Raw genomic sequence first — 26,255 nt, 5'->3', positions numbered from 1 at the left:
GGGCCCTACGACAATTGTACGCGGCGTCTGTAATCAACATTCTTATATGGTGGGTAATGCCACCGCCCTATGTAAAATTCCTCAAGTTGATTTTCTTCAAATGATCAGTTACCTCACAATGCATTTTTTTTAAAATAGTTATTCTTCATTGTGATGATCTATTACAAAATCTTCAAAAAAACACTTGATGACTTTCATTTGCCTAGGTAGACTGTGATTTCGAGTCCTCAACAGCATTCACTTATTGCTATTTCTTCAAGTTGATGTTTCTACTAAGTAAATGTGATCGGACCCTACCTTCTCTCTATGCTATACTTATCCAGTCTATTCAATTCTTCATATGCGTTCTACTTGAAACTTTGTTCAAAATCCTCACTGCATCCTTGTCAGCTGATGATTTTGTAACGAAAATCCTCAAATCTTCAAAAATTGTTTTCTTTAAAAAGAACAGTAACTGAACTCCACTTCCCACGATCGGATAACCACGATCTCCACTATCCCCACCGCATCGTACGGGAGCTACACGTGTCCTGCAAAGACGTAGAGGCAAGGGCTATTCGGTCCGAAACTTTTGCGCCAAACAGTAACTTTCGGGCTATAAATTGGTCCTTATCCCCCTCGGTATCTTCTTCTTCGCCTCATCGCTCTCCTGCCATCACACTCTCCATCGAACCCTAGCTCCACCGCTGGTTGTCTTGTCGCCGGCAAGGAAGAGCTTCACTGCCTCAACCTTTTCGCCGCCAGGATCACGCCGGAGTCGGAACATCTACATCCGCCGCCGCCGTAGACGTCCTCTGCTGCCAAGTTAGGGTGCATTGGACACTTGACCGAAGAGCCACTCCAACACCACCTTTTGTGTTCTTCGCTCGCACCTTCTAGGGTAAATATACTCCATTTCTACAGCAGCTCTGATCTGAAATTTTACCTCTCCCATGAGAAATCTGTTTTTTTTCTCAAGATACGATGCGCACATGATTCCTTAAACACTATCCATCACCACAATCATTGATGAACTAGCTAAGCATCTAAGATTTTCACGAGATTCCTCAATTGTGCGAATTTTCGGATCTGTACAACTCTGGAACCCAAGAACAGTATGCTTAAGCAAATTCCTCAACCACTGGTTATATTCCTCAAACTGTCAAACTTTTTTATTTTCTTCAAATCTGAGAACGCATATGACCTCTCCAAATTCCTCGCAACTATACTCTGTTCACAGGTACACACATGTCAGCTGATGAATCTCTCGGTTCTCATCACATTAACTCATTTGCAGCGTTTCTGGAAGAAACTCTTCAAGGCTCATCAGAATCCTCAAGAGTTCAAAATCATCAGCAAATTCCTCGTCTGAAGAAAATGGAGGAAGAGAGGAAACAGAAGGGAGGAAAGAAACTGGAGCAGAACACAGCTGCTGATATTCCTGATGACATATACCTGGACTACTGTACGCCTGATGAAGAACCTGAGACAATGGCCAAGAGAAAGATTAGGCTGCAGAAAATTGAACGCAGATGGACAAAGGAGTGGAAGGAGTACAGGTTTGTGACTCCAAAATATGCGAAGAAATTCACTTTGAAGCCTCCTGGCAGAAGGGCCCCCTTGAGGATCATCAAGAAGCACATCCCTCTAGCCTTATGACACTTGATGACTACCCAGATGAAAAAGAAAGGCATCTGGCCAAGCTCAAGAAGCAAGCTGAAACAGCAGTGAAGAAATTCAATGAATCCTCAGCTGCTGCCTCCGGTGTTGCTCATTCCTCAGCAGCAGAAACTTCAGGCTCAGAGATTCCTCAAAAGCAGTCTGCGCCATCAAAGCCAAAGGCTCCAAAGCCTCAAGAGAAGTCTGCACAGGCTTCTGTCACAAAACCGTCAACACCAAAACCCTCAGCTCCAAAACCCTCAGCTCCAAAACCCTCGGTTCCAAAACCGTCAACACCAAAACCCTCAGCACCCATCTCATCTACACCAAAGTCATCAGCTCCACCTCCAAAGCCAGTACAGAAGAAAGTCGTGAAGCCTACGACAACCAGCTCCAGCTCCTCACTCCCAGCTGCAACAAGCTCAGAGACAAAGTCTTCAACACCACTTGTGAAGACTTTGGCAACTACTGAACGTGCACCTCTGCCCAGCCCCAGCAAAATCATCACAGTCCCGTCTGCATCAGAAGGAAGTGATGAGTATGATGATGAAACCCTGCAAGCCATCATCAGAAACAAGCAAGAACGGGTAGCACAAGCATCAGGCAGTGCTATTCCTCTGGCCATGGACCCCAAGGTCCTCCTCGACTTCATCAATGTATGGTATGAGGACCCAAACACACCCATTGATGATTTGAAACTTCCTCCTGGCATCAGCCACATGGTGGCCACCTTCATAAACGAAGCCAAGTGGAAGGAAAAGAAGGCCAAGCAGGCAAAGATTGCAAAGGCCAAAAAGGAGAAATTCCTCAGGCAAAATCTCCTCAAGCTGACGCCTGAAGCATTGGTGTCAACCCAGGCAGAGCTGCAAGTCTTGACTCACGCGTGACAAATTGTCAGACCGCAAAAGCATCAAGCGCAATTTCTTCAAGCTAGCCAATAGTGCTGTTGCTGACTACAACAAACGACATCCACCACCAGCACCAACTCCTCAGCCCCTGGTTGAGCAGCCAGAAGATGTATCTCCTCATGAGGAGGAAATTCCTCAAGCTGAGGAACAACACCAAGAGCGCCGTGCTGATGAGCCGGCCATTGAAGAAATCATCACCGAGACCGCCACTCATGAAATTGCAACCCCTGATGCAACTGCCTCTGATCCAGCTGCTTCACCAAAGCAGGCTGATGACTCTCTTCCAGCTGGTTCCTCACTACCAGCTGAAGAATCTGTAGAGAAAACACCTACACCAAAAGCTTCAAAGGTGAAGAAGGTAATCCCGTCTGCATCAGACGTGAAAAAGACAAGAGCTGCTGAGAAGGAAGCGAAGAAGAGAAAAGCTTCCTCAGCAGAAGAAAAGATTGAGGCAAAACGCCTCAAGGAAACTGAAGAATCTGCCCCTCTGGACCCGGTGCCTCTAAATGTTGCACCTTCATATGAAATGGTCGTCATTGGTGACCAAACTACAAGGGCAGATGAGGAAATGAAGGATGCTGCCTCTGAGGAGCATACTGATGAGGAAATCCAGATTGATGAAAGTCCTCAACCTCATGTTCCTCAGACAGAGACTACTCAAGCTTCAGCTGCAGCAGCTGATGAATCTGCTTCTGCCACAAAGTCAGCTGATGAAAACCAAGCTGAAGAAAATGTTCAGTCTGAGCAGGCTCCTCCCACTGAACAGGCTGACCAAACTCCTCAAGCTGAGAAGGAAGAAGAAATTCCTCAGCCTGAAGCTCAGCCAGAGCAAGAAATACCAGCTGATGAAATTCCTCAACCTGAGGAAACTGCTGAAGAAAATGTTCCCGCCCCTGACAATGAATTCATTGTGCTCAACCCAGAGACTGCCATGGTTGTTTCCCCTCCAATTCCTCAGCACAATATCAAGCCAGTTCAGCGCCAGCCATTCTCGAAGCGGCCAAAGTTTCAGAAAGAAAATTTCTTTGAGGAACGCATGTATTTCATCGGAGAGAATCCCTATGACAAGCCTCAAATGAGGCATCTGAAGTTTTGGACCAGGACTCAGATGAACTACTATGCTTCTGTGCTCTGTGGACGCAACAAGATATTCCAGCACACGCACATTCCTCATGATGAACTTGAAGAAATTCCCTGCATGGAACCAGTCCTTAGTGTACTCCATGATGCAGGTTTGCTCCCTATGTGCTCAGACATATCAGATTGGAATAGTGAGCTTATTCTTCAGTTCTATGCAACTCTGCACATCTCGGGCAATGCTGATGACATCAACACTTGGGTGTTCGACTGGATGACCCAAAACACTCACTACAAGGCTCCAGCGTCTGAACTCCTTAGAGAACTGCCCGTACCAATTCCTTCAGACGGGGCAGTGAAGCTTTATGGTGAGTGTGAGCTGCCAAATGGAATGATGGAAGTTCTCATGAAGCCTTTGGCTGCAGGAAAACCCTCAAGAACCACATTCGTCGTCCATGAGCTCAAGTACACACCCCGGTCTGTCTACCGCATTCTTTGCAGTGTGCTCGCGCCAATCAAAGGCCATAACGATGAAGAAGATGTTGTCGGCCTCATGAAGAATATCGTCTTCAACATCATTCACGGTATCCCCATGAATATCCATGATTTCTTCTTGAGGACTTTGGCTGACAATGCAATGTGCCCCTATGATCACAAAATTTATGCACCATGGATCATGAGATTCCTCCGGACTAGGACATGCATCAACTTCCACGCAGATTTCAGGAACCATGTTGGTTATATGCCTCCTATCCGGGTCAACAAGAAGACTTTCGAGACCATTGAGGGAAAAGGAAAGTCTGTGATTGATGAAGGTAGCAGGCCTCTTGATGGCCAGTTTAAAGAGCCAGACGCATATTCTTCATGGGACGATACTGAGACTTGTCCACCCAGCCCTGTTCCTCCTCGCGTGCTAAACACCAGAGATCTTCTTCTCAGTCTTCATCAGAAGGTAGATCACAACCACAAATGGGTCAAACGCCAGTTTGGTGCCATTGTGAAAACCCTCACTGAGACACAGAACTTTGTGAAACTTAATCATCACTATCTGCATGAGGTTTTCGATTGCACCTGGGCTACTCTTGCACACCTGAAGACCCAGGCTGAGCTTGAAGAAATGAACTTTGAGCAAGACTTTGAATGGTCATGGCCTCCCAAGAAGAAGTTCAGGCCCATTCCAGTGCCAGATCTTGAAGACAGCTCCTTCTCGTCATTCCGCACCGCCGAATCTGATGAGGAACAACTCGACACCACAACAGGCCCAAGGAAGAAGACTACACCCAAGAAGCGCCAAGGATCTTCATCAACCGCAAAGAAATGAAGTCTTCACGGGCGTTAGTCCTCAGTTTGTCCCTTTTTTGTCACTTGATGACAAAGGGGGAGAAACTTGAGAGTTAGTCTTCAAACGGGATTTATTTTTGGGGCTTATGAACTATATTTAAGTTACAAACTCTTGGCTCTTCTGAAATTTTTATGTAATGAGTTGTAACTTAAGCCCGATGGTACTCTGACGCTTTTGAACGTTTTTCTTCGCATGCTTATTCCTCAAGTTTTCATGCACGCATGCTGAAATTCGTCAGATACCATTTGCCATCATGCATCTTCATTTTCTTCATATGACATGTTATATGTATGCATGATTTACAAGATTCAGGGGGAGATCTCCATGATATAAATCATCAATGTGCATATGCTATAAAAGCAAAATCCTCAAGGTATGCACATCTTCAGGGGGAGTCTCTGTGAATCTTGTCTTCAAATTCCTCAATTGAGTATTTACACTTCACATTTTTATTCCCTGTTGAAGACTTAACCTAATTGTCATCAACCACCAAAAAGGGGGAGATTGTAAGTGCATCTAGTGCCCCTTAGTGATTTTGGTGGTTTGAAGACTTATAGGTTAAGTATCTAATGTGTTTATAAGTGTACACAAGATCTATAAGTCATTGAGGAGTTTGAAATATTTGAAGAATATCGACCCCTAAAAATATATGTCTTCAGTTGAAGAAATTTGTCTGAAGCTGAAGAAATGAATCACGAGGAAACTGCGATGAAATTGATATTCCTCATGAAGATATTGATATTGAGAAGATCGATGGTTCCTGAAGAAAATCATTTTGAAGAAATTGAAGCATCAAGATTTACGTTTTATGTTTTACTTCCTTCGCATTTGATGAATAGGAACACCATACTGTTAAAGGGGGTCAAAGTAACGCTATGGAATGAATTTCCTCATGATGCTCAACCCAAGCCAAATCCTACCAAAAGCCTCAAGTGAGGAATATGAGTGACATGAGGACTCTCACAGTTGAGAGTCCCGACCGTTTCGATAGCCACGCCAAGTCACTGGTCTTATCCACTCCAATGGTCATATTATTTAAGGGCATTAATGTCAAATCATGTCGGGATGCTCCCAGGCTATAAATAGCCTCCCCCACAACCACTAGCTGGTTGGCTGCTCCGTTAGAAACTGACACTTGTCATAAGAGCAACCCAATTCCTCAGAGCCTTCGAGAGTAAATCAGTGAGGAAATACACCACCCACCGAAACCACAGACCAAACCTAGTGATTGAGCATCACTGAAGAAGTTGTTCCTGTGTGGGACTGAAGCCTTTTACCTTTGAGGACTGTGCATCCTCGAGATGGTTAGGCGTCATGGTCTAGAGCAATCGAGCAGTCAATTGTGGATCGTCGGGTGACCGAGTTTGTGAGGGTTTGGAAGTCTGCCCTGAAGACTTACCACGAGTGTTGGGCGAGGACTGTGTGTCCTTAGCTCAAGGAGAATACGGTAGGGACTGTGTGTCCCGGGACTGGGTGTCCTTTGGTTTCAATACCAAGCCGCTCCAAACCAGATGTACAACTGTCACAACAGTTGGAACTGGGTCATCAACAACAGTCTTCACCAAGAATCGGGTTCTAATTCCTCAACTCTTTACTTTCTCTGTATTATGTGTTGATGACTTTCACTGTGACTGTTTGAAGAATTTGCTGAAGACTTTCTCCGAATTTCCTCAACCCCAAATTCTTCACAATAGTTAATCATCATCTGTATTCTGCGTGCCTGCTTACTGTGCAATCTGTTTTCATAATCTTCACTCTGTAATACTGTTGTTGTGAACGATTGCACGACTGATCCTTAACTGTTTCCGCTGTAAGTTAGTCATCAGTGAGGAATTTCCTCAAAAGGAATTTCCTCAGTGATGAAATTCTAAAAATCTCCTATTCACCCCCCCTCTAGTCGATATAACGCACTTTCATACTTTATTAGAGATGGTGTGATCTATGATGTCTCTTACCGATTTTCCGTTATCGTTTTGGGGTTATGCATTAGAAACAGTTGCATTCACTTTAAATAGGGCGCCATCAAAATCCGTTGAGACGACACCATACGAACTGTGGTATGGCAAAAGGCCAAAGTTGTCGTTTCTTAAAGTTTGGGGATGTGATGCTTATGTCAAAAAGCTTCAGCCTGAAAAGCTGGAACCCAAAGCGGAAAAGTGCATCTTCATAGGTTACCCAAAAGAGACAGTTGGGTACACCGTCTATCTCAAATCCGAGGGCAAAGTGTTTGTTGCTAAAAACGGAGCTTTTCTCGAGAAGGAGTTTCTCTCGAGAGAATTGAGTGGGAGGAAGATAGAACTTGATGAGGTTGTCGAACCTCTCATCCCTCTGGATGGTGGCGCAGGGCAAGGGGAAACCTCTGTCGTTGCGACGCCGGTTGAGGAGGAAGTTAATGATGATGATCATGAAACTCCGGTTCAAGTTTCTGTCGAACCACGCAGGTCGACGAGACCACGTGCTGCTCCACAGTGGTACGGTAATCCCGTCTTGTCAATCATGTTGTTAGACAACAATGAACCTGCAAATTATGAAGAAGCAATGGTGGGGCCATATTCCAACAAATGGCTAGAAGCCATGAAGTACGAGATATGATCCATGTATGAGAACAAAGTGTGGACTTTGGAAGTACTACCTGAGGGCCGCAAGGCTATTCAGAACAAATGGATCTTTAAGAGGAAGACGGACGCTGACGGCAATGTGACCGTTTATAAAGCTTGACTTGTGGCAAAGGGTTTTTCACAAGTTCAAGGAGTTGACTACGATGAGACATTCTCACCCGTAGCGATGCTTAAGTCCGCCAGAATCATGTTAGCAATAGCTGCATTTTTCGATTATGAAATCTGGCAGATGGATGTCAAAACGGCGTTCCTTAACGGTTTCCTGAAGGAAGAATTGTATATGATGCAACCCGGAGGTTTTGTCGATCCTAAGAATGCTAACAAGGTGTGCAAGCTCCAGCGATCCATTTATGGACTGGTGAAGCATCTCGGAGTTGGAACAAACGCTTTGATGAGGTGATCAAAGCATTTGGGTTTATACAAGTGGTTGGAGAATCTTGTATCTAGAAGAAAGTGAGTGGGAGCTCTGTGGCGTTTCTGATATTATATGTGGATGACATATTGTTGATTGGAAACAACGTAGAGTTTTTGAAGAGCATAAAGGATTACTTGAATAAAACTTTCTCTATGAAGGACCTAGGAGAAGCTGCTTACATTCTACGCATTAAGATCTATAGGGATAGATCAAAACGCCTGATAGGACTTTCACAAAGCACATACCTTGATAAAGTTTTGAAGAGGTTCAAAATGGAACAGTCCAAGAAGGGGTTCTTGCCAGTTTTACAAGGTACGAGATTGAGTAAGACTCAGTGCCCAGCAACTGATGAGGATAGAGAGCATATGAGCACCGTCCCCTATGCTTCAGCCATAGGTTCTATCATGTATGCAATGCTGTGCACTAGACCGGACGTTAGCCTGGCCATAAGTATGGCAGGTAGGTTCCAGAGTAATCCAGGAGTGGATCACTGGACGGCGGTCAAGAATATCCTGAAGTACCTGAAAAGGACTAAGGAGATGTTTCTCGTGTATGGAGGTGACGAAGAGCTCGCCGTAAAAGGTTACGTCGATGCAAGCTTTGACACAGATCCGGACGACTCTAAGTCGCAAACCGGATACGTATTTATTCTTAATGGGGGTGCGGTAAGCTGGTGCAGTTCCAAGCAAAGCGTCGTAGCAGATTCTACATGTGAAGCGGAGTACATGGCTGCCTCGGAGGCGGCTAAGGAGGGTGTCTGGATGAAGCAGTTCATGACGGATCTTGGAGTGGTGCAAAGCGCAATGAATCCAATAACCTTGTTCTGTGATAACACGGGTGCCATTGCCTTAGCAAAGGAACCACGGTTTCACAAGAAGTCCAGACACATCAAACGACGCTTCAACCTCATACGCGACTACATCGAAGGAGAGGACGTAAATATATGCAAAGTGCACACAGATCTGAATGTAGGAGACCCGCTGACTAAACCTCTTCCACGGCCAAAGCATGATCAACACCAGAACTGTATGGGTGTTAGATTTATTACAATGTAATTCGCATGATGATGTGAGGGCTAGATTATTGACTCTAGTGCAAGTGGGAGACTGTTGGAATTATGCCCTAGAGGCAATAATAAATATAGTTATTATTATAATTCCTCTATCAAGATAATCGTTTATTATCCATGCTATAATTGTATTGAATGAAGACTCATTTACATGTGTGGAGACATAGACAAAACACTGTCCCTAGCAAGCCTCTAATTGGCTAGCCCGTTGATCAATGATAGTCAGTGTCTTCTGATTATGAACAAGGTGTTGTTGCTTGATAACTGGATCACGTCATTAGGAGAATCACGTGATGGACTAGACCCAAACTAATAGACGTAGCATGTTGATCGTGTCATTTTGTTGCTACTGTTTTCTGCGTGTCAAGTATTTGTTCCTATGACCATGAGATCATATAACTCACTAACACCGGAGGAATACTTTGTGTGTATCAAACATCGCAACGTAACTGGGTGACTATAAAGATGCTCTACAGGTATCTCCGAAGGTGTTCGTTGAGTTAATATGGATCAAGACTGGGATTTGTCACTCCGTGTGACGGAGAGGTATCTCGGGGCCCACTCGGTAATACAACATCACACACAAGCCTTGCAAGCAATGTAACTTAGTGTAAGTTGCGGGATCTTGTATTACGGAACGAGTAAAGAGACTTGCCGGTAAACGAGATTGAAATAGGTATGGGGATACTGACGATCGAATCTCGGGCAAGTAACATACCGAAGGACAAAGGGAATGACATACGGGATTATATGAATCCTTGGCACTGAGGTTCAAACGATAAGATCTTCGTAGAATATGTAGGATCCAATATGGGCATCCAGGTCCCGCTATTGGATATTGACCGAGGAGTCTCTCGGGTCATGTCTACATAGTTCTCGAACCCGCAGGGTCTGCACACTTAAGGTTTGACGTTGTTTTATGCGTATTTGAGTTATATGGTTGGTTACCGAATGTTGTTCGGAGTCCCGGATGAGATCAGGGACGTCACGAAGGTTTCCAGAATGGTCCGGAAACGAAGATTGATATATAGGATGAACTCATTTGATTACCGGAAGGTTTTCGGAGTTACCGGGAATGTACCGGGAATGACGAATGGGTTCCGGGAGTTCACCGGGGGCGCAACCCACCCCGGGGAAGCCCATAGGCCTTGAGGGTGGCGCACCAGCCCTTAGTGGGCTGGTGGGACAGCCCAAAAGGGCCCTATGCGCATTGGAAGAAAAATCAAAGAGAAAGAAAAAAAAAGAGGAGGTGGGAAGGGAAGGAAGGACTCCCACCCACCAAACCAAGTCCAACTCGGTTTGGGGGGGCGGAGACCTTCCCCCCTTGGCTCGGCCGAACCCCTTGGGGCTCCTTGAGCCCCAAGGCAAGGCTCCCCTTCTCCCACCTATATATACGGAGGTTTTAGGGCTGATTTGAGACGACTTTTCCACGGCAGCCCGACCACATACCTCCACGGTTTTTCCTCTAGATCGCGTTTCTGCGGAGCTCGGGCGGAGCCCTGCTGAGACGAGATCATCACCAACCTCCGGAGCGTTGCCACGCTGCCGGAGAACTCTTCTACCTCTCCGCCTCTCTTGCTGGATCAAGAAGGCCGAGATCATCGTCGAGCTGTACGTGTGCTGAACGCGGAGGTGCCGTCCGTTCGGCACTAGATCGTGGGACTGATCGCGGGATAGTTCGCGGGGCGGATCGAGGGACGTGAGGATGTTCCACTACATCAACCGCGTTCACTAACGCTTCTGCTGTACGGTCTACAAGGGTACGTAGATCACTCATCCCCTCTCGTAGATGGACATCAGGATGATATGTCTTCGTGCGCGTAGGAAATTTTTTGTTTCCCATGCGACGTTCCCCAGCAGCAAGCATCTAGGAGTTGGAACAAACGCTTTGATGAGGTGATCAAAGCATTTGGGTTTATACAAGTGTTTGGAGAATCTTGTATTTACAAGAAAGTGAGTGGGAGCTCTGTGGCATTTCTAATATTATATGTGGATGACATATTGCTGATTGGAAACAACGTAGAGTTTTTGGAGAGAATAAAGGATTACTTGAATAAAAGTTTCTCTATGAAGGACCTAGGAGAAGCTGCTTACATGCTAGGCATTAAGATCTACAGGGATAGATCAAAACGCCTGATAGGACTTTCACAAAGCACATACCTTGATAAAGTTTTGAAGAGGTTCAAAATGGAACAATCCAAGAAAGGGTTCTTGCCAGTTTTACAAGGTACGAGATTGAGTAAGACTCAGTGCCCAGCAACTGATGAGGATAGAGAGCATATGAGCACCGTCCCCTATGCTTCAGCCATAGGTTCTATCATGTATGCAATGTTGTGCACTAGACCAGACGTTAGCCTGGCCATAAGTATGGCAGGCAGGTTCCAGAGTAATCCAGGAGTGGATCACTGGACGGCGGTCAAGAATATCCTGAAGTACCTGAAAAGGACTAAGGAGATGTTTCTCGTGTATGGAGGTGACGAAGAGCTCGCCGTAAAAGGTTACATCGATGCAAGCTTCGACACAGATCCGGACGACTCTAAGTCACAGACCGGATACGTATTTATTCTTAATGGGGGTGCGGTAAGCTGGTGCAGTTCCAAGCAAAGCGTCGTAGCAGATTCTACATGTGAAGCGGAGTACATGGCTGCCTCGGAGGCGGCTAAGGAGGGTGTCTGGATGAAGCAGTTCATGACGGATCTTGGAGTGGTGCCAAGCGCACTGAATCCAATAACCTTGTTCTGTGACAACACGGGTGCCATTGCCCTAGCAAAGGAACCACGGTTTCACAAGAAGTCCAGACACATCAAACGACGCTTCAACCTCATCCGCGACTACGTCGAAGGGGAGGACGTGAATATATGCAAAGTGCACACGGATCTGAATGTAGCAGACCCGCTGACTAAACCTCTTCCACGGGCAAAGCATGATCAACACCAGAACTGTATGGGTGTTAGATTTATTACAATGTAATTTGCATAATGATGTGAGGGCTAGATTATTGACTCTAGTGCAAGTGGGAGACTGTTGGAATTATGCCCTAGAGACAATAATAAATATAGTTATTGTTATAATTCCTGTATCAAGATAATCGTTTATTATCCATGCTATAATTGTATTGAATGAAGACTTAAATACATGTGTGGATACATAGACAAAACACTGTCCCTAGCAAGCCTCTAGTTGGCTAGTCAGTTGATCAAAGATAGTCAGTGTCTTCTGATTATGAACAAGGTGTTGTTGCTTGATAACTAGATCACGTCATTAGGAGAATCACGTGATGGACTAGACCCAAACTAATAGACGTAGCATGTTGATCATGTCATTTTGTTGCTTCTGTTTTCTGCGTGTCAAGTATTTGTTCCTATGACCATGAGATCATATAACTCACTGACACCGGAGGAATACTTTGTGTGTATCAAACGTCGCAAAGTAACTGGGTGACTATAAAGATGCTCTACAGGTATCTCCGAAGGTGTTCGTTGAGTTAGTATGGATCGAGACTGGGATTTGTCACTCCGTGTGACGGAGAGTTATCTCGGGGCTCACTCGGTAATACAACATCACACACAAGCCTTGCAAGCAATGTGACTTAATGTAAGTTGCGGGATCTTGTATTACGGAACGAGTAAAGAGACTTGCCGGTAAACGAGATTGAAATAGGTATACGGATACTGACGATCGAATCTCGGGCAAGTAACATACCGAAGGACAAAGGGAATGACATAAGGGATTATATGAATCCTTGGCACTGAGGTTCAAACGATAAGATCTTCGTAGAATATGTAGGATCCAATATGGGCATCCAGGTCCCGCTATTGGATATTGACCGAGGAGTCTCTCGGGTCATGTCTACATAGTTCTCGAACCCGCAGGGTCTGCACACTTAAGGTTCGACGTTGTTTTATGCGTATTTGAGTTATATGGTTGGTTACCGAATGTTGTTCGGAGTCCCGCATGAGATCACGGATGTCACGAGGTTTTCCGGAATGGTCCGGAAACGAAGATTGATATATAGGATGAACTCATTTGATTACTGGAAGGTTTTCGGAGTTACCGGGAATGTACCGGGAATGACAAATGGGTTCCGGGAGTTCACCGGGTGGGGGGGGGCAACCCACCCCGGAGAAGCGCATAGGCCTTGGGGGTGACACACCAGCCCTTATTGGGCTGGTGGGACAGCCCAAGAAGGCCCTATGCGCCATAGGAAGAAAATCAAAGAGAAAAGAAAAAAAAAGGGGAGGGCTGCCCCCCTTGGCTCGGCCGAAGCCCTTAGGGGTCCTTGGACCCCAAGGCAAGGCTCCCCCTCTTCCCCCTATATATACGGAGGTTTTAGGGCTGATTTGAGACGACTTTTCCACGGCAGCCCGACCACATACCTCCACGGTTTTTCCTCTAGATCGCGTTTCTGCGGAGCTCGGGCGGAGCCCTGCTGAGATAAGATCACCACCAACCTCCGGAGCGCCGTCACGCTGCCGGAGAACTCTTCTACCTCTCCGTCTCTCTTGCTGGATCAAGAAGGCCGAGATCATCGTCGAGCTGTACGTGTGCTGAACGTGGAGGTGCCGTATGTTCGGCACTAGATCGTGGGACTGATCGCGGGACGGTTCGCGGGGCGGATCGAGGGACGTGAGGACGTTCCACTACATCAACCGCGTTCACTAACGCTTCTGCTGTACGGTCTACAAGGGTACGTAGATCACACATCCCCCCTCGTAGATGGACATCACCATGATAGGTCTTCGTGCGCGTAGGAAAATTTTTGTTTCCCATGCGACGTTCCCCAACAGAAGCGTCTACGCAAATAACTAGTATTGCACACACGGAAATAATAACTAGTATTGCACACACGGAAATAAACGACAACGGGATAAACGTGTTGGGGTTTAAACAATGTATTTATCTCTTCAGTAAACATGAAGGGAAATTAAACAATGTATGAGTCGAAGAATAAACAATGTATTCATCTCACCGCAGACAACATACGCCCCAACACGCCGCCCCCTCTCTTGTTGAACTTTTTTTTCCTGAGTAATGATATCTTGTTGAACTGAATAAGGAATACTAACTTTGTTTTTGAGGGAATTATTAAGGAATACTAACTGGTGGATGCATTTTAAGTTCAAAAAAAAAAACTGGTGGATGCATTTCATAACGGCCCAACGACAGAGTAACAAGTAGACACAGTTCAGAATTTGACTGGGCTGTAAAGTACTCCTCATCAGGCCAATCTCTCTTGTTCTCAAAAATTAAACAGACTGTACATAGTAGCAAGCAGAAGAACAGTATCTCTGCAATTCAGTTCAGTTCTGTTCTGCACCGCCCTGCGAAAAAGAAGCAGCGGAGTGATCGATATAAACTTTGCGTCCAAAGACCCATTTTGAAGTTGAAATTAATATAGTAGGAGTACGTAAGTACGGTATTTCCTAAACCGAAGCGTGAATTTACAAATCCTTCACATACAGGTATACCGAGAATATCAGGTCCAGTTAATCTCCTAACTGAAATGCGTGAAGAAGGAGGGGCCGTTGGTGATGAAGTTGTAGTTGAGCTCGCCGGGCCTTGCCGTCCGCTGCCACATCTGGTCGTCGATCATCTCGTCGGTGAGCCCGAACTCCCTGAGCTCGTCCACGGTGTGGTGGACCAGCAGGCTGTACCGGCCGCCCTCGCCGGTCTGCATCACCAGCGTGCCGCCGTTGTCCAGGTTCGCCAGGCCCTCGAACTGCCGCACCGTCCACTTGTACCACCGCATCAGGAACACCCGCAGCGTCAGCCCGTGCGACACCAGCACCAGGTTCATCTCCGGCGCCGTCGGCCCGCCCGGCGGCGACGGCGGCTGGAACCGGCCGATGTCGATGTCGGCGCGGAGGGTCTCCCGGAACCCCGTGATCCGGTCGTACACGTCCGCGGCCGACTCGCCGTCCGGGAACCGGTAGAAGAAGCGCCCGTACCGCCGCCGCGCCTCCTTCTCCACCCGCATCTTCTCCCGGTCCTGGAAGTTCCCTGCTCTCACAGACACGTGGGTCATCGATTCAGGGTCAGGCCACGTACGTGGTAGTACGAGATAAGGCAATCCATTTCTCTATCCGCATGCAGGTCGTACCGAAGTCCTGCTCGCGGATGCGGGGCTCCTCGCGGACGCCGGCGATGCGGCGGGCGTCGAAGGCGCGGCCGACCCCGCGGAGCGTCTCGAGGGTGCGCCGGTACGGGGACACGTAGAAGTAGACCTTCCAGTCGTCGTAATCGTCGTCGTCGTCGTGGCCGGAGGAGAGGAGGCGGTGCAGGCGGCGGCCGCAGTCCTCGGCTTGGCGGTGGCCCTTGGTGGTGAGGCCGATGAGCGGGTCAGGAACGCGCGTGTAGGCGCCCTCGTCCACGTTCCCCTCGCTCTGCCCGTGCCGCACCAGCACGATGCGCCGCGGACGGGGCGGCGGCGCCGGGTACGGCAGCGGGCGGAGCTCCGGGAAGTAGTGCTGCTGCTCCTGCTCCCGCGCTCCAGACGACGCCTGCGCGCGGCGGCGGGGGACGCCCAGCGTGTCCTCACAGCAGCGGCACCGCAGCCGGTGCCGGGACCGGGGCCGTGGGGCTGCCGCGGGCGCCGGGGCGCACCTGGTGGCCGCCGCCATCAACTAACTAATCAGCTATCTTGGGCGGTTGCTATGGCCGCATCGGGTCGCCGGTGGCCAGTGGGGAACGGAGAAGCCGGCTGAGGGTGTGTTCGTGGGCGAAGAAGGCTTGTTCTCTAGCGGCCGTGCGGCATGTGCACGATTGCTACGTGTGCGAGCCAAGAACGACGACAAGTTCGACGTGTACACTGTCTTTTGAGAATAAAATTTCTATTCTACGTGTCCACAGAGAAGCGAATGGGCTCTGTATTCTGCTTTCAACAGGGCTTCAACTACTCGGCCTAGGAAAAATGCTAGATATACAGACTTTTACAGGATTTTTACACGTTCCTTTTAAACTTTCTAAACATGCTCCTTCTGATTTCAAGGGATGGACTCATGCCTCTATTAATGATCAATTAAAAACCGCCATCACATCCTGTAATTTCCTCATCCCGTAACCTTCCTATACATGTAACATAGCTCCTCGGCCTAGTATACACAAATATTTCAGCCCGATGCCATGGGAGCTACTACCGGAAGCCACTGGTTAGGTTAGTCAGCGTTTCGAAAGTCTTTCAACGAATGCTCTTACGTGCGATCATTTAGCGCGTTCTCAACTGTTGTTAGGTGTTGAATTTTAAGTATTTTTTTAAATTTCGATTTTTTTACACGTATTTTTGCCTTTTTAGATTGGTTTTTTCTTTTTTGCTTCGGTTTTTCACTGGTCTTTCTTGGTTTGTTAACAATTTCATTTTATTTTTATTTTTTTCATGAAAAACGGTTTTTCTGTTTTTTTATGGGAGGCACGGTTTTAACATCGAAAGGCATGATTTTGTTTTCGTGAAAGGCACGACTTTGCTTTCATAAGAGACATGATTTTATCATCACGAGAGGCACGGTCGTGACTCTCGTAAAGGAAAAAAAACATGTCTTCTAGATTTTTTTTCGTAAGAGCTACGATTTTCCTTTTGTGAGAGGCACCCCCGTGCCTCTCAGAAAAGGAAAAAACACTTATTTTTCACTAGAGGTATGATTTTTTTTTCGTGAGAGGCACGACCATGCTTCTTGGAATGAAAAAACGTTCGAGAACGGTTTAAGATTTGGACGCACGGTTCAGGAGATAAAACATTTTAAAAATATGAATCTGCAAAAAAAAGAAACTACTAGGTTGCGGAAAATAACACGCATGCAGTACGCCACTTGTCAGAACCTAAGAAGATGAGAGTGATTTTGAAAGGTGGATTCCTCAAGTAGTGATTTTTCCTACCTGCCGCATGTTGCGCCAAGGAGGCACTAGCACGCAGAGGGGGCTCACGCTCAACTGGGGCGGCCCAACTTTTTTTCAACAAAAATCTAATAGTTTTATTTTTTTCTGTTTCTTTTTTTTTCCTTTTCTACTTATTTCCTTTTTTTTTCTTTTTTGGTTCATTTTTTCTTTCCTTTTCGTATTTGAAGCAAAAATATTTTTTGAAAATCTAAAACATTTTTTGAAAAAGGTAAATTTCGAAGACGGATTTGCAATGGCGCGTAGCATGACCAACTTTCCCGGTCAGTCATATTACGTCACCTCGCCACCGGGGACGGAGTGGAGATCGAGCTTCCACCCACGTCCACCCGAGAACACTAGCAATGTGAAGCGTGAGCTCCTCGTCGTCCGCTGCCTCGCTACCAAAGCCTACTTCCTGCAAGAGTCCACCGAAGTCGATGGGCACAGACTCGTTGTTGGTGGGGATCCCAAAGCCGCCTATGATAGAGGGAGTGGAGAGAAGGAGACAAACAAGGGAAGAAAGCACAACCGTCGAGAGTGTGCACTTTTTACTAGGTTTTGTCCGTGGGGTGGGTATATATGGGGTTGGGCTAGGCTGGGTCAAATTCGACATGACGGACGTGTCCAGGTCTCCCCATATCCAACCCAAATATGAGCTGGGTATGGGGATGTTGGACAACCTAAACATAAAGGGTCAGTTTGTGCAGTCGAATTGGGTCAAATAAAGTGACCGGTCGGGGCAGGACGCCCGAAAGTTTGAGGACAAAATAAGGACACCGTTTGTAGATGCCCTAACATCCCTCTATATTTGAACAATTAAGGCTTTATAGGATTCCCCACTCTAAAAGAATTTTGTGTGTGCTTCAAAAGGTTGAAATTTTACTCTCGCTCTTTTTTCTCAACAATACCTACTTTCAGTTATAATATTATAAAAAATAGAAGCTATAGATTATCAGAATTTTAAAGGTTAATTAAAAAACGTAATAACCTTTTAAAAACTAGAGAAAGTAGCAAAACTTGAGTAGCATGGACATCATAGTGAGTTATCCTCTCATTATAGTTTTGAATATTTAAGGAAAATTATATATAAAATTTAATGTTTATATGTTTTAAACTATCATATTGTGAATGCATTTTTATGATAGAAATTATAATATCATAATAAATAATTACAAACTATTAGTGGTCAGATTTTTAAATGTTTAATTCATTTGTTTCTGGACATTAATATCATAATAAATTGTAAATTTTTTTTGATTTGTTTAATTCATTTGTTTCTGGACACCAATTCTTGATTGGTGTGGACACCCTAGTGAGCTATTGCTCGGTCATACTTCTGAATATTTGTTCAAATGCATTACCATATTAAAAAAAGATATACCAAATTTATACCTACTGAGCCAGATCTTGGATATATTTTTGAATTCTAGGGGGAATTTCATATACAGAATTTACACCCACGTAACATATTGTTTAATTTTGAGCATTAGGAAATAATTCAATATCACATTAGTTCGATTTATGATGGTATATAATGTTTTATTTGAATTCTTCAAACATGATAAATCTATTGTTGCTACTCAAACTCAAAATATGACCATCCAATTACATCTTACCTAGTAGGAGTAATTTATGTTGATGTCATTGGAGTAACTATATAAAAGCCTCAAAGCGAATAAAATCGTCATCTCACGCCAAACAATATGACTCAATATAGGAAAATATGTGTGACGTCACATCGTGCATCGTTCACTTATCGTTCATATGTTTAAGCATAGAGAAAATGCAAATGGTTGATAAATATCAACTTTTTTTTTCTTTCTAAAAATCACATTTTGGCAATAATGTATAGAATTACTTAGATTTTTTGTTCATATTGATCATTTAAAATTAAAAAATATAAATATATTGCATTGCAAAATTATGTGATTTTTGTATATTTCAACTATTTGACTTTGACTTTTCTAATGAAGTCATATCTTGTACAACGATGATGTTCATCCACATCCCCATTAGTATATTTTTGTTTTCACACTAAGAAAAAGTTAATCACAGAAGCACGATAACATAATTTATTAAATTTATATTCTTTACAAATAATTTTGAAATTAAATAATGTTTAAAACAAAATCTATATTATTTTTCAGTCTTTTAACGCATTCTCTTACAAAAAACACTTATCTTAACGGATCCTCTTGAAGACAAGTTTGTCTACCTACCGAACTTACATCCATATTTATATTTATATAAAAAAAGGCTTGTACTAAAAATAAATTAGGTTCGTTTTGTAGGATCAATTGCATGTATTGCAACAAAACTTTGATGGAGAAGGGTGGTTGAATCGGCAAAACTCCAATGGATCGAGAGAAAGTAAACCAAATGAAAAGAGTTTGGTTGTAATTGGCTAGCCTAGGCACCAAGAATGTGTATATGTGGTTTGGTTTAAGCATCCTCAAATATCTTTGGAAAGATCGATCTATTTTACTGCCTTCATATACGTTAACAAAGCACCATTCCGCATGAGTGGTGAGCTATCTCAGAAACAATGAACAAAAGATATATCTTAAGAAAGACCTTGCAGTAAAGATATCTTAAGCTCTAAGACGCATTGCCAAAAAAAACTACAAAGGGTTCAAGGTTGTATGATTTCCTGTATTAGATGCAGATAAATGGAAACGATAATATGAAGACAAGATGTGTAGAAGGTACGGTAAGGCAGTTTATCACCTTTGTGTTGGTGCAGACAAGTACTCCCTCAGCTTCATAATGTAGTACAAATAGATTTTTTGAAAGTGAAACTTTGTAAACTTTAACCAAATTTAAATAGAAAACTATTTATCTCTACAATACCAAAAACATAAATTATGAAACTACATCTTATGATGGATCTAATGATAAATGCTTGCCATTCTAAATGAAAATATTTTTCTTCACAAACTTGGTTAAAATTTGTGAAGTTTGACTTGTTAAAAAATCTATATACATTACATTATGAAATGGAGGAAGTACAAATTAGCACAATGATCGTCAAACAGGAAAGCGAAAAAAATGCCAACAATTACAATGCTTATTTTCACCGTTGGGCCTTATGAGCAAAAGAGTTCCATTTGGTTTCTAACTAAACGAAAACATTTATAACTAAACGAAAACATCCCCTGAAGAAAACTAAATGAAAGCTACACGTCTCACACTTTTTAATACGATGCTTGTATGAAACTAGGTTGTCGCTGTGGGATAAAATTTGCTACTTAAATGAGGAAGGTTATATTAGAAATCGTATTCCCTCCATCTCAAATTACTTGTCTTATATTCGTCCAGATAATGATGTATGTAAACACGAAGTAAGTTCTTAAGACGAGTTGGTTAGTGGGTGGCCTCTATTTTGGTCAAAAAATGCACGTAGGACATAAGTGGCCAAGATCCATCGTCCATATGCCGCCACTGTTGAACCTGCGACCGACGAGCGACGACCAGCTCTGCAAGTACGTAACCACCCGGTCAATTATGTTGACGGCCTGGGATCAGCTTCGGCTCATCGCGGCTTTCCGTGTTACATTGAACGGCTGTGATCGCCTTTGCAACATACTTGGACGTGCTGCTATCGCCTATCGGCGACGTTCCGCTGATATTTCTGTTACCAGACTTGGTCTTCAGCTCACAAACCATGCTCGATGCTCGATCACTCGTTTCTTCTGGTCCAATTCCAAAGACACCTTGACCATTCTTAGTGCTACCTTCGCATGATTCTAGTATTCCGATTGACTAGTATATGCACGGGGTCTTAGTGTTATATGACCATCCAATTACATCTTACCTAGTAGGAGTAATTTATGTTGATATCATTGGAGTAACTATATAAAAGCCTCAAGGCGAATAAAATCGTCATCTCACGCCGAACAATATGACTCAATATAGGAAAATATGTGTGACTCGTGCATCGTTCACTTATCGTTCATATGTTTAAGCATTGAGAAGATGCAGATGGTTGATAAATATCATCTTTTTTACTTCTTCTTAGGTACAACCCCCTAAACACAAGGACGACTGAGATTAAACGATACCCCTTCGTATCAAAGGGCAGGATGGTCTTTTCCTCCCGTCCTGACGTACGCGCGCCAGCCCAACGGGCGCCAGCTGACGAACCGGCGACGTACAGGAGCCCCGGAATACGCGTCGTACCCGCGTCCATCCGTTGCGACGTGTGGTCTTCACGTCGGTCTGATCGCAGTCAATCTGTCGGTTCCCTAGACCGCGCCATTAATCCCGCGCTGCGTCGTCAGTTCGCGTCGGTTCCCGACGCCGCCACCATTAATCCTGCCGCTGGTCCCGACGTTCTCTTCCTCCCTCCCCCGTTCTCCGTCGTCCCGGCGATGGATCACGCCGTCGGCAGCAGCTCCGGCGGCGGCGGCGCGTCGGAGAGCAACTGGCCCCAGAGCCTCGACAAGCCTCTGACGCAGGAGCTCTACCGCTTCGGCCTCCTCGTCCCGCCGGGGTGCCGCCTTGCAAAACCGTGGAGGATTTGCAAGGACGGCTATCCGACGCTGGACAACCCCGGGACGCCGGAGCAACTCCGGGTCCATCCCGGCGGCCGCTACAACATCCGCGGGCGGCACGACTATTGGGACGGAAAGAACTACAATGACGCCATCAGGCGTTCCCGGCATGCGGCGGCGGCAGGCGGCGCCGGCGACATCCCGCGTCGTCGTCGGGCGACGATCCCCCACCCACCTCCGGCGGCCCTGGTGGTGGCCCCGGCTGTCCCGGCAGAGTACGAAGTGCCGCCGGAACAGTTCGTCCTCCGCGAGGACGGCGACCCCGACGACTCGCCGGGGCTACTCGTCGCCATGCGGGCGTCTCGGGCGACGACGGCAGCGGCGGCGAGGGAAGAGGCGGAGATCGCGGCGGCGATCCAGGCAACGGCGGCAGTGGGGGCAAACCCGTCACCCGTTGGCGATGACGACGACATCGACTGGGACACCCTTGCCAACAGCTCCGACGACGACGACGACGACGGCGGGGACGGCGACGGCACGGTGGACGGGCCCGCCGTCCTCTACCTGGACTCCGATTAGATTAGGATTTACTATAATTTAGTAATGTTTAATTAAATTTTATTTTTAGGTTTTTAATTATGTTCGAATGTAATCGGAAACTATGAAATTTTATCTAAGTTTATTAGGAATCAAAATTCAGTGTTTACATTGTTATTATTATTATTATTTATTTGAAATATTTAAATAGTTTACATTTGCTAACTAAATATTTAAATTTTATCTAATATATAAATTTTACAAAAATGAAAAAAAAACTAAAAATAAATAACTTATAATTTTTCTTAAACGATATAAACATTCATGAAATTATATTAAGACATAAAATTTTTCTTAAACGATATAAACATTCATGAAATTATATTAAATATCTTTTCTTAAACGATATAAACATTCATGAAATTATATTAAATATCTTTTCTTAAACGATATAAACATTCATGAAATTATATTAAGACGTAAATTTTTTCTTAAACGATATAAACATTCATGAAATTATATTAAATAATTTTTTCTTAAATAATATATAAATAACTTATAATTTTTCTTAAACGATATAAAAACGTAAAAAATTATATTACGTTCATGAAATTCACCCAACTTTTGCCGGCACCGGAGAATGGGCATGCAATGATTCCACGCAAAATTTCGACGAAATCGGAGACCAAACTCACGTTGCATCACGTCCGGCATCTGTTTTTGCCGGTTTTTGATTGGAAATTCAAAAAAAAAGCACGGATTGTCAGAAAATTCTAAAATTTGACGTGCCGCCTTGTGAAGTTCATCGTGAAGCGTGGAAAAAAACTGAAATTTTTTCATGAAGGCGCTAGTAGAAAAAGGGCCTTTTGTCCCGGTTCGTAAGGGTCTTGTGTTCCGGTTTCGTAACCGGGACTAAAAGGTCGTTACTAATGCCCTTGGCCTTTAGTCCTGGTCCTTACACGAACCGAGACAGATGGGCCTCCACGTGGCCGGTGCGGCGAGCCCGGGCAGGGGGGCCTTTAGTCCCAGTTGGTGACACCAACTGGGACCAAAAGGCATCCACGCGTCAACATTTCAGGTGATGGGTTTTTTTTGAAAGGGGGGGTTAGGGGGTTTTGGGGGGTTAATTTAGGTGTTTCATATATTGTGTTAGCTAGCTAATGAATAGAGAGAAGTGTCCTCTCTTATCTCCGTGCTTGGTCGACGCTGCATACTATACGTATAGAGAGGACTAGACACGCTAGCTAGTAAGCAAATGAAGGAAACAGAAGGTCGTCATGAACATATGCATACAAAGAGAAGTGATATCGACCACCTCTCCTTCTCTGAGAGATCGGTCGAACAACAAGTTCTCGTATATCTATCCGACGCTACTGGCTACATATATACAATATAATTATCTCTTACAATATAATCTCCTAATTAAAATTCAACTCGTTAGGGTTCACATATTATTCTCCGTCTTTAGCGATCACATGGTCAAGAAAGAATGCCGCCAATTCTTCTTGAATTCCTCGCATACGATCTGCTGGTAGGAGTTCATTCCGCATCCGATATATCTAATTTAAAGAAGGGTGTCAATACATATATATGAATAAATGAAATTGAACACAAATGATGGTGATAAAATAAAATTGTGAATATTATTATTTACGCACGTCATATTGTTTGTCAGAGTAGCCCCGCTCACAGGTCACGTGGCGGATGGACTCGCAAATGTAGTATCCTCGGTAATCATTCCCTGGTTCCTGCCACAACCACTTTACAAGAAATAGAGGTCAATCAAACTGATAGTTAGCAAGCATGCTAAATGGTATTGACTAAACTAGGGCTTGAATCACTAGGACATGCGTGGAACATGCTACTATAGTACTTACTTTCGGGTGTCTAAATTGCAGCTTCTTCGGCAGTCCCGGAGTTTTTGCGGTGAATTTTTTTCCAAACCCTGTCAGACAAAGAAAACAATTACTTGATATCATAAAATGAACAAAGTTGCCGATATGGTGCGATAATGATCGATTTAACTTACTTCTCTAGAATTTCAGTCATGTCCGCATACTCGTTGTGATCTTTTCGTCTCGAGTCTAAGACGGTTACTAGTCCCTGCTCAAGCTTAATCTCTAGGATAATATAGTGGAAGTTGCGCATGCATGCATAACTCATCCATTACATTACTATAACCTTGACTAATAAGGGAAACCGAATATGCACAAGACAGTAACACTCACTGGAATTCGTAAGGGAAGAGTATTATAGCTTTGTTTTGATTCAATACAAACGATTGTAGCAGGTTGGCCTCGGTATCTTTGGCTTGAGATTTAATCATAAATACATCTACGAGATTTGTGTTAATGAACTCAATATCACTGATTTGTCTTTTCTTCAATTCGACGATCTTCAATCTGCATATAATATAGTGAGGATAATTAAAAATACATGCAATGAAAGAGGTGGCCTATGTATAGAGACTTAATGACAGAAGTAGTACTACTTACAGGCAGTAGCAAGTGATCATTAATTTATCGAGGGCCTTTAGATTGAAAAACGGGAAGAACTCCTCAAATGGAACCATCAACAGTTCAAGTCCAACGAGGTCATGCTCCTTTCTAACTCCCAACGTCAAAATATTACTCCCCCCAGACTCTTTGCAAGTTTTCATGTACCAATCATGGAATCTTCGCATCATCGTTGTTAGAGATCTTTCATCTTTGACGAGAGGCTTCCCGTACACGTATTTGTGTTCGTCCACCTCCAATAAATCAAAATGTGCATCATCCGGCAGGTAATCTGCAGGATTGGTACCGGGCAACAAGATCCCCGGATGATTAGCGACGATATCGCTAGACACCTTGAGCGGGGGGAACGATTGGTTCGCTTGTTCGCCGAGCTGGGCAACTTTTTTCCCAGCTCGTCGTTCTGCTAACCTTTGATCACTGACAGTACTTCCCGACCGCTGCGCTTCGATAAATGACTTTGTAATAATGCGCTCGTAGTTGCCTTTCGTCGGAGACTTTGGTGGTTTCTTCAGGGCAGCCAGAGTACGCTTTTCTTTTACCGGATCTATCTTCTCCTCCGGAGGTGGATTTTTTTTTGCTTTCACCCCTTCAAAGAAGTTCTTCACTTCGGCTTCCACGATCTTCTTGTTTTCCTCCGGGCTCCTCTCGTATGGTAACTTCTCTAGAGGCTTCAGAGAAGGACCGTATTTGTATTGCCTGCCTCTGGCTGTACTGCTACACGTCGGAGCAGACGGAGCGGCTGCGACTGTCTTTCCTTTCTTACCAGGCGGAGGAGAAGGACTACGCGCCAGAGGAGACGGAGCGACGGCGGGTCTCTTCAGCCCTTGTTGACGAGGCGGAGAAGGAGGAGGTGTTGGGGAACGTCGCATGGGAAACAAAAATTTTCCTACGCGCACGAAGACCTATCATGGTGATGTCCATCTACGAGAGGGGATGAGTGATCTACGTACCCTTGTAGATCGTACAGCAGAAGCGTTAGTGAACGCGGTTGATGTAGTGGAACGTCCTCACGTCCCTCGATCCGACCCCCGCGAACAATCCCGCGATCAGTCCCACGATCTAGTACCGAACGGACGGCACCTCCGCGTTCAGCACACGTACAGCTCGACGATGATCTCGGCCTTCTTGATCCAGCAAGAGAGACGGAGAGGTAGAAGAGTTCTCCGGCAGCGTGACGGCACTCCGGAGGTTGGTGATGACCTTTTCCCAGCAGGGCTCCGCCCGAGCTCCGCAGAAACGCGATCTAGAGGAAAAACCGTGGAGGTATGTGGTCGGGCTGCCGTGGAAAAGTCGTCTCAAATCAGCCCTAAAACCTTCGTATATATAGGTGGGAGGGAGGGGGCCTTGCCTGGAGCCCCAAGGGGGTCGGCCGAGTCCAAGGGGGAGGACTCTCCCCCCCCCCCAAACCGAGTTGGACTAGGTTTGGTGGGAGGGAGTCCCCCTTCCTTCCAACCTCCTCCTTTTTTTTTCTTTCCTCTCTTGATTTTCTTCTCCTTGGCGCATAGGGCACTTGTGGGCTGTCCCACCAGCCCACTAAGGGCTGGTGTGTCTCCCCCAAGGCCTATGGGCTTCCCCGGGGTGGGTTGCCCCCCCCCCCCGGTGAACTCCCGGAACCCATTCGTCATTCCCGGTACATTCCCGGTAACTCCGAAAACCTTCCGATAATCAAATGAGGTCATCCTATATATCAATCTTTGTTTCCGGACCATTCCGGAAACCCTCGTGACGTCCTTGATCTCATCCGGGACTCCGAACAACATTCGGTAACCAACC

At 45.2% G+C, this 26,255-nt stretch overlaps 1 protein-coding gene across 1 annotated transcript; it reads right to left on the bottom strand.

Moving 5' to 3' along the window:
• Positions 1 to 14,374: 14,374 nt before the first annotated feature.
• Positions 14,375 to 15,948, bottom strand: LOC123399421 (phosphoglycerate mutase-like protein AT74H). The gene is made up of 2 exons (XM_045093832.1): positions 15,168 to 15,948; positions 14,375 to 15,067 (listed from the first exon to the last, which is right to left on the bottom strand). The coding sequence occupies exons 1-2, from the start codon at positions 15,685 to 15,687 to the stop codon at positions 14,562 to 14,564; spliced, it is 1,026 nt and encodes a 341-aa protein (XP_044949767.1). The 5' UTR covers positions 15,688 to 15,948; the 3' UTR covers positions 14,375 to 14,561.
• Positions 15,949 to 26,255: the final 10,307 nt, after the last annotated feature.

The sequence above is a fragment of the Hordeum vulgare genome, chromosome 5H, assembly GCF_904849725.1.
Source record: "Hordeum vulgare subsp. vulgare chromosome 5H, MorexV3_pseudomolecules_assembly, whole genome shotgun sequence".
In the NCBI taxonomy this organism is placed as follows: domain Eukaryota; kingdom Viridiplantae; phylum Streptophyta; class Magnoliopsida; order Poales; family Poaceae; genus Hordeum; species Hordeum vulgare.
This window is presented reverse-complemented; position numbering and strand designations above follow the sequence as displayed.

What these genes read in the sequence shown, in the direction of transcription:
- LOC123399421 (XM_045093832.1), bottom strand. Translation starts at nt 15,687, where the DNA reads ATGGCGGCGGCCACCAGGTGCGCCCCGGCGCCCGCGGCAGCCCCACGG. An exon ending in CATCCGCGAGCAGGACTTCG is followed by an intron (nt 15,068 to 15,167) that starts GTACGACCTGCA and finishes CTGTGAGAGCAG; the next exon opens with GGAACTTCCAGGACCGGGAG.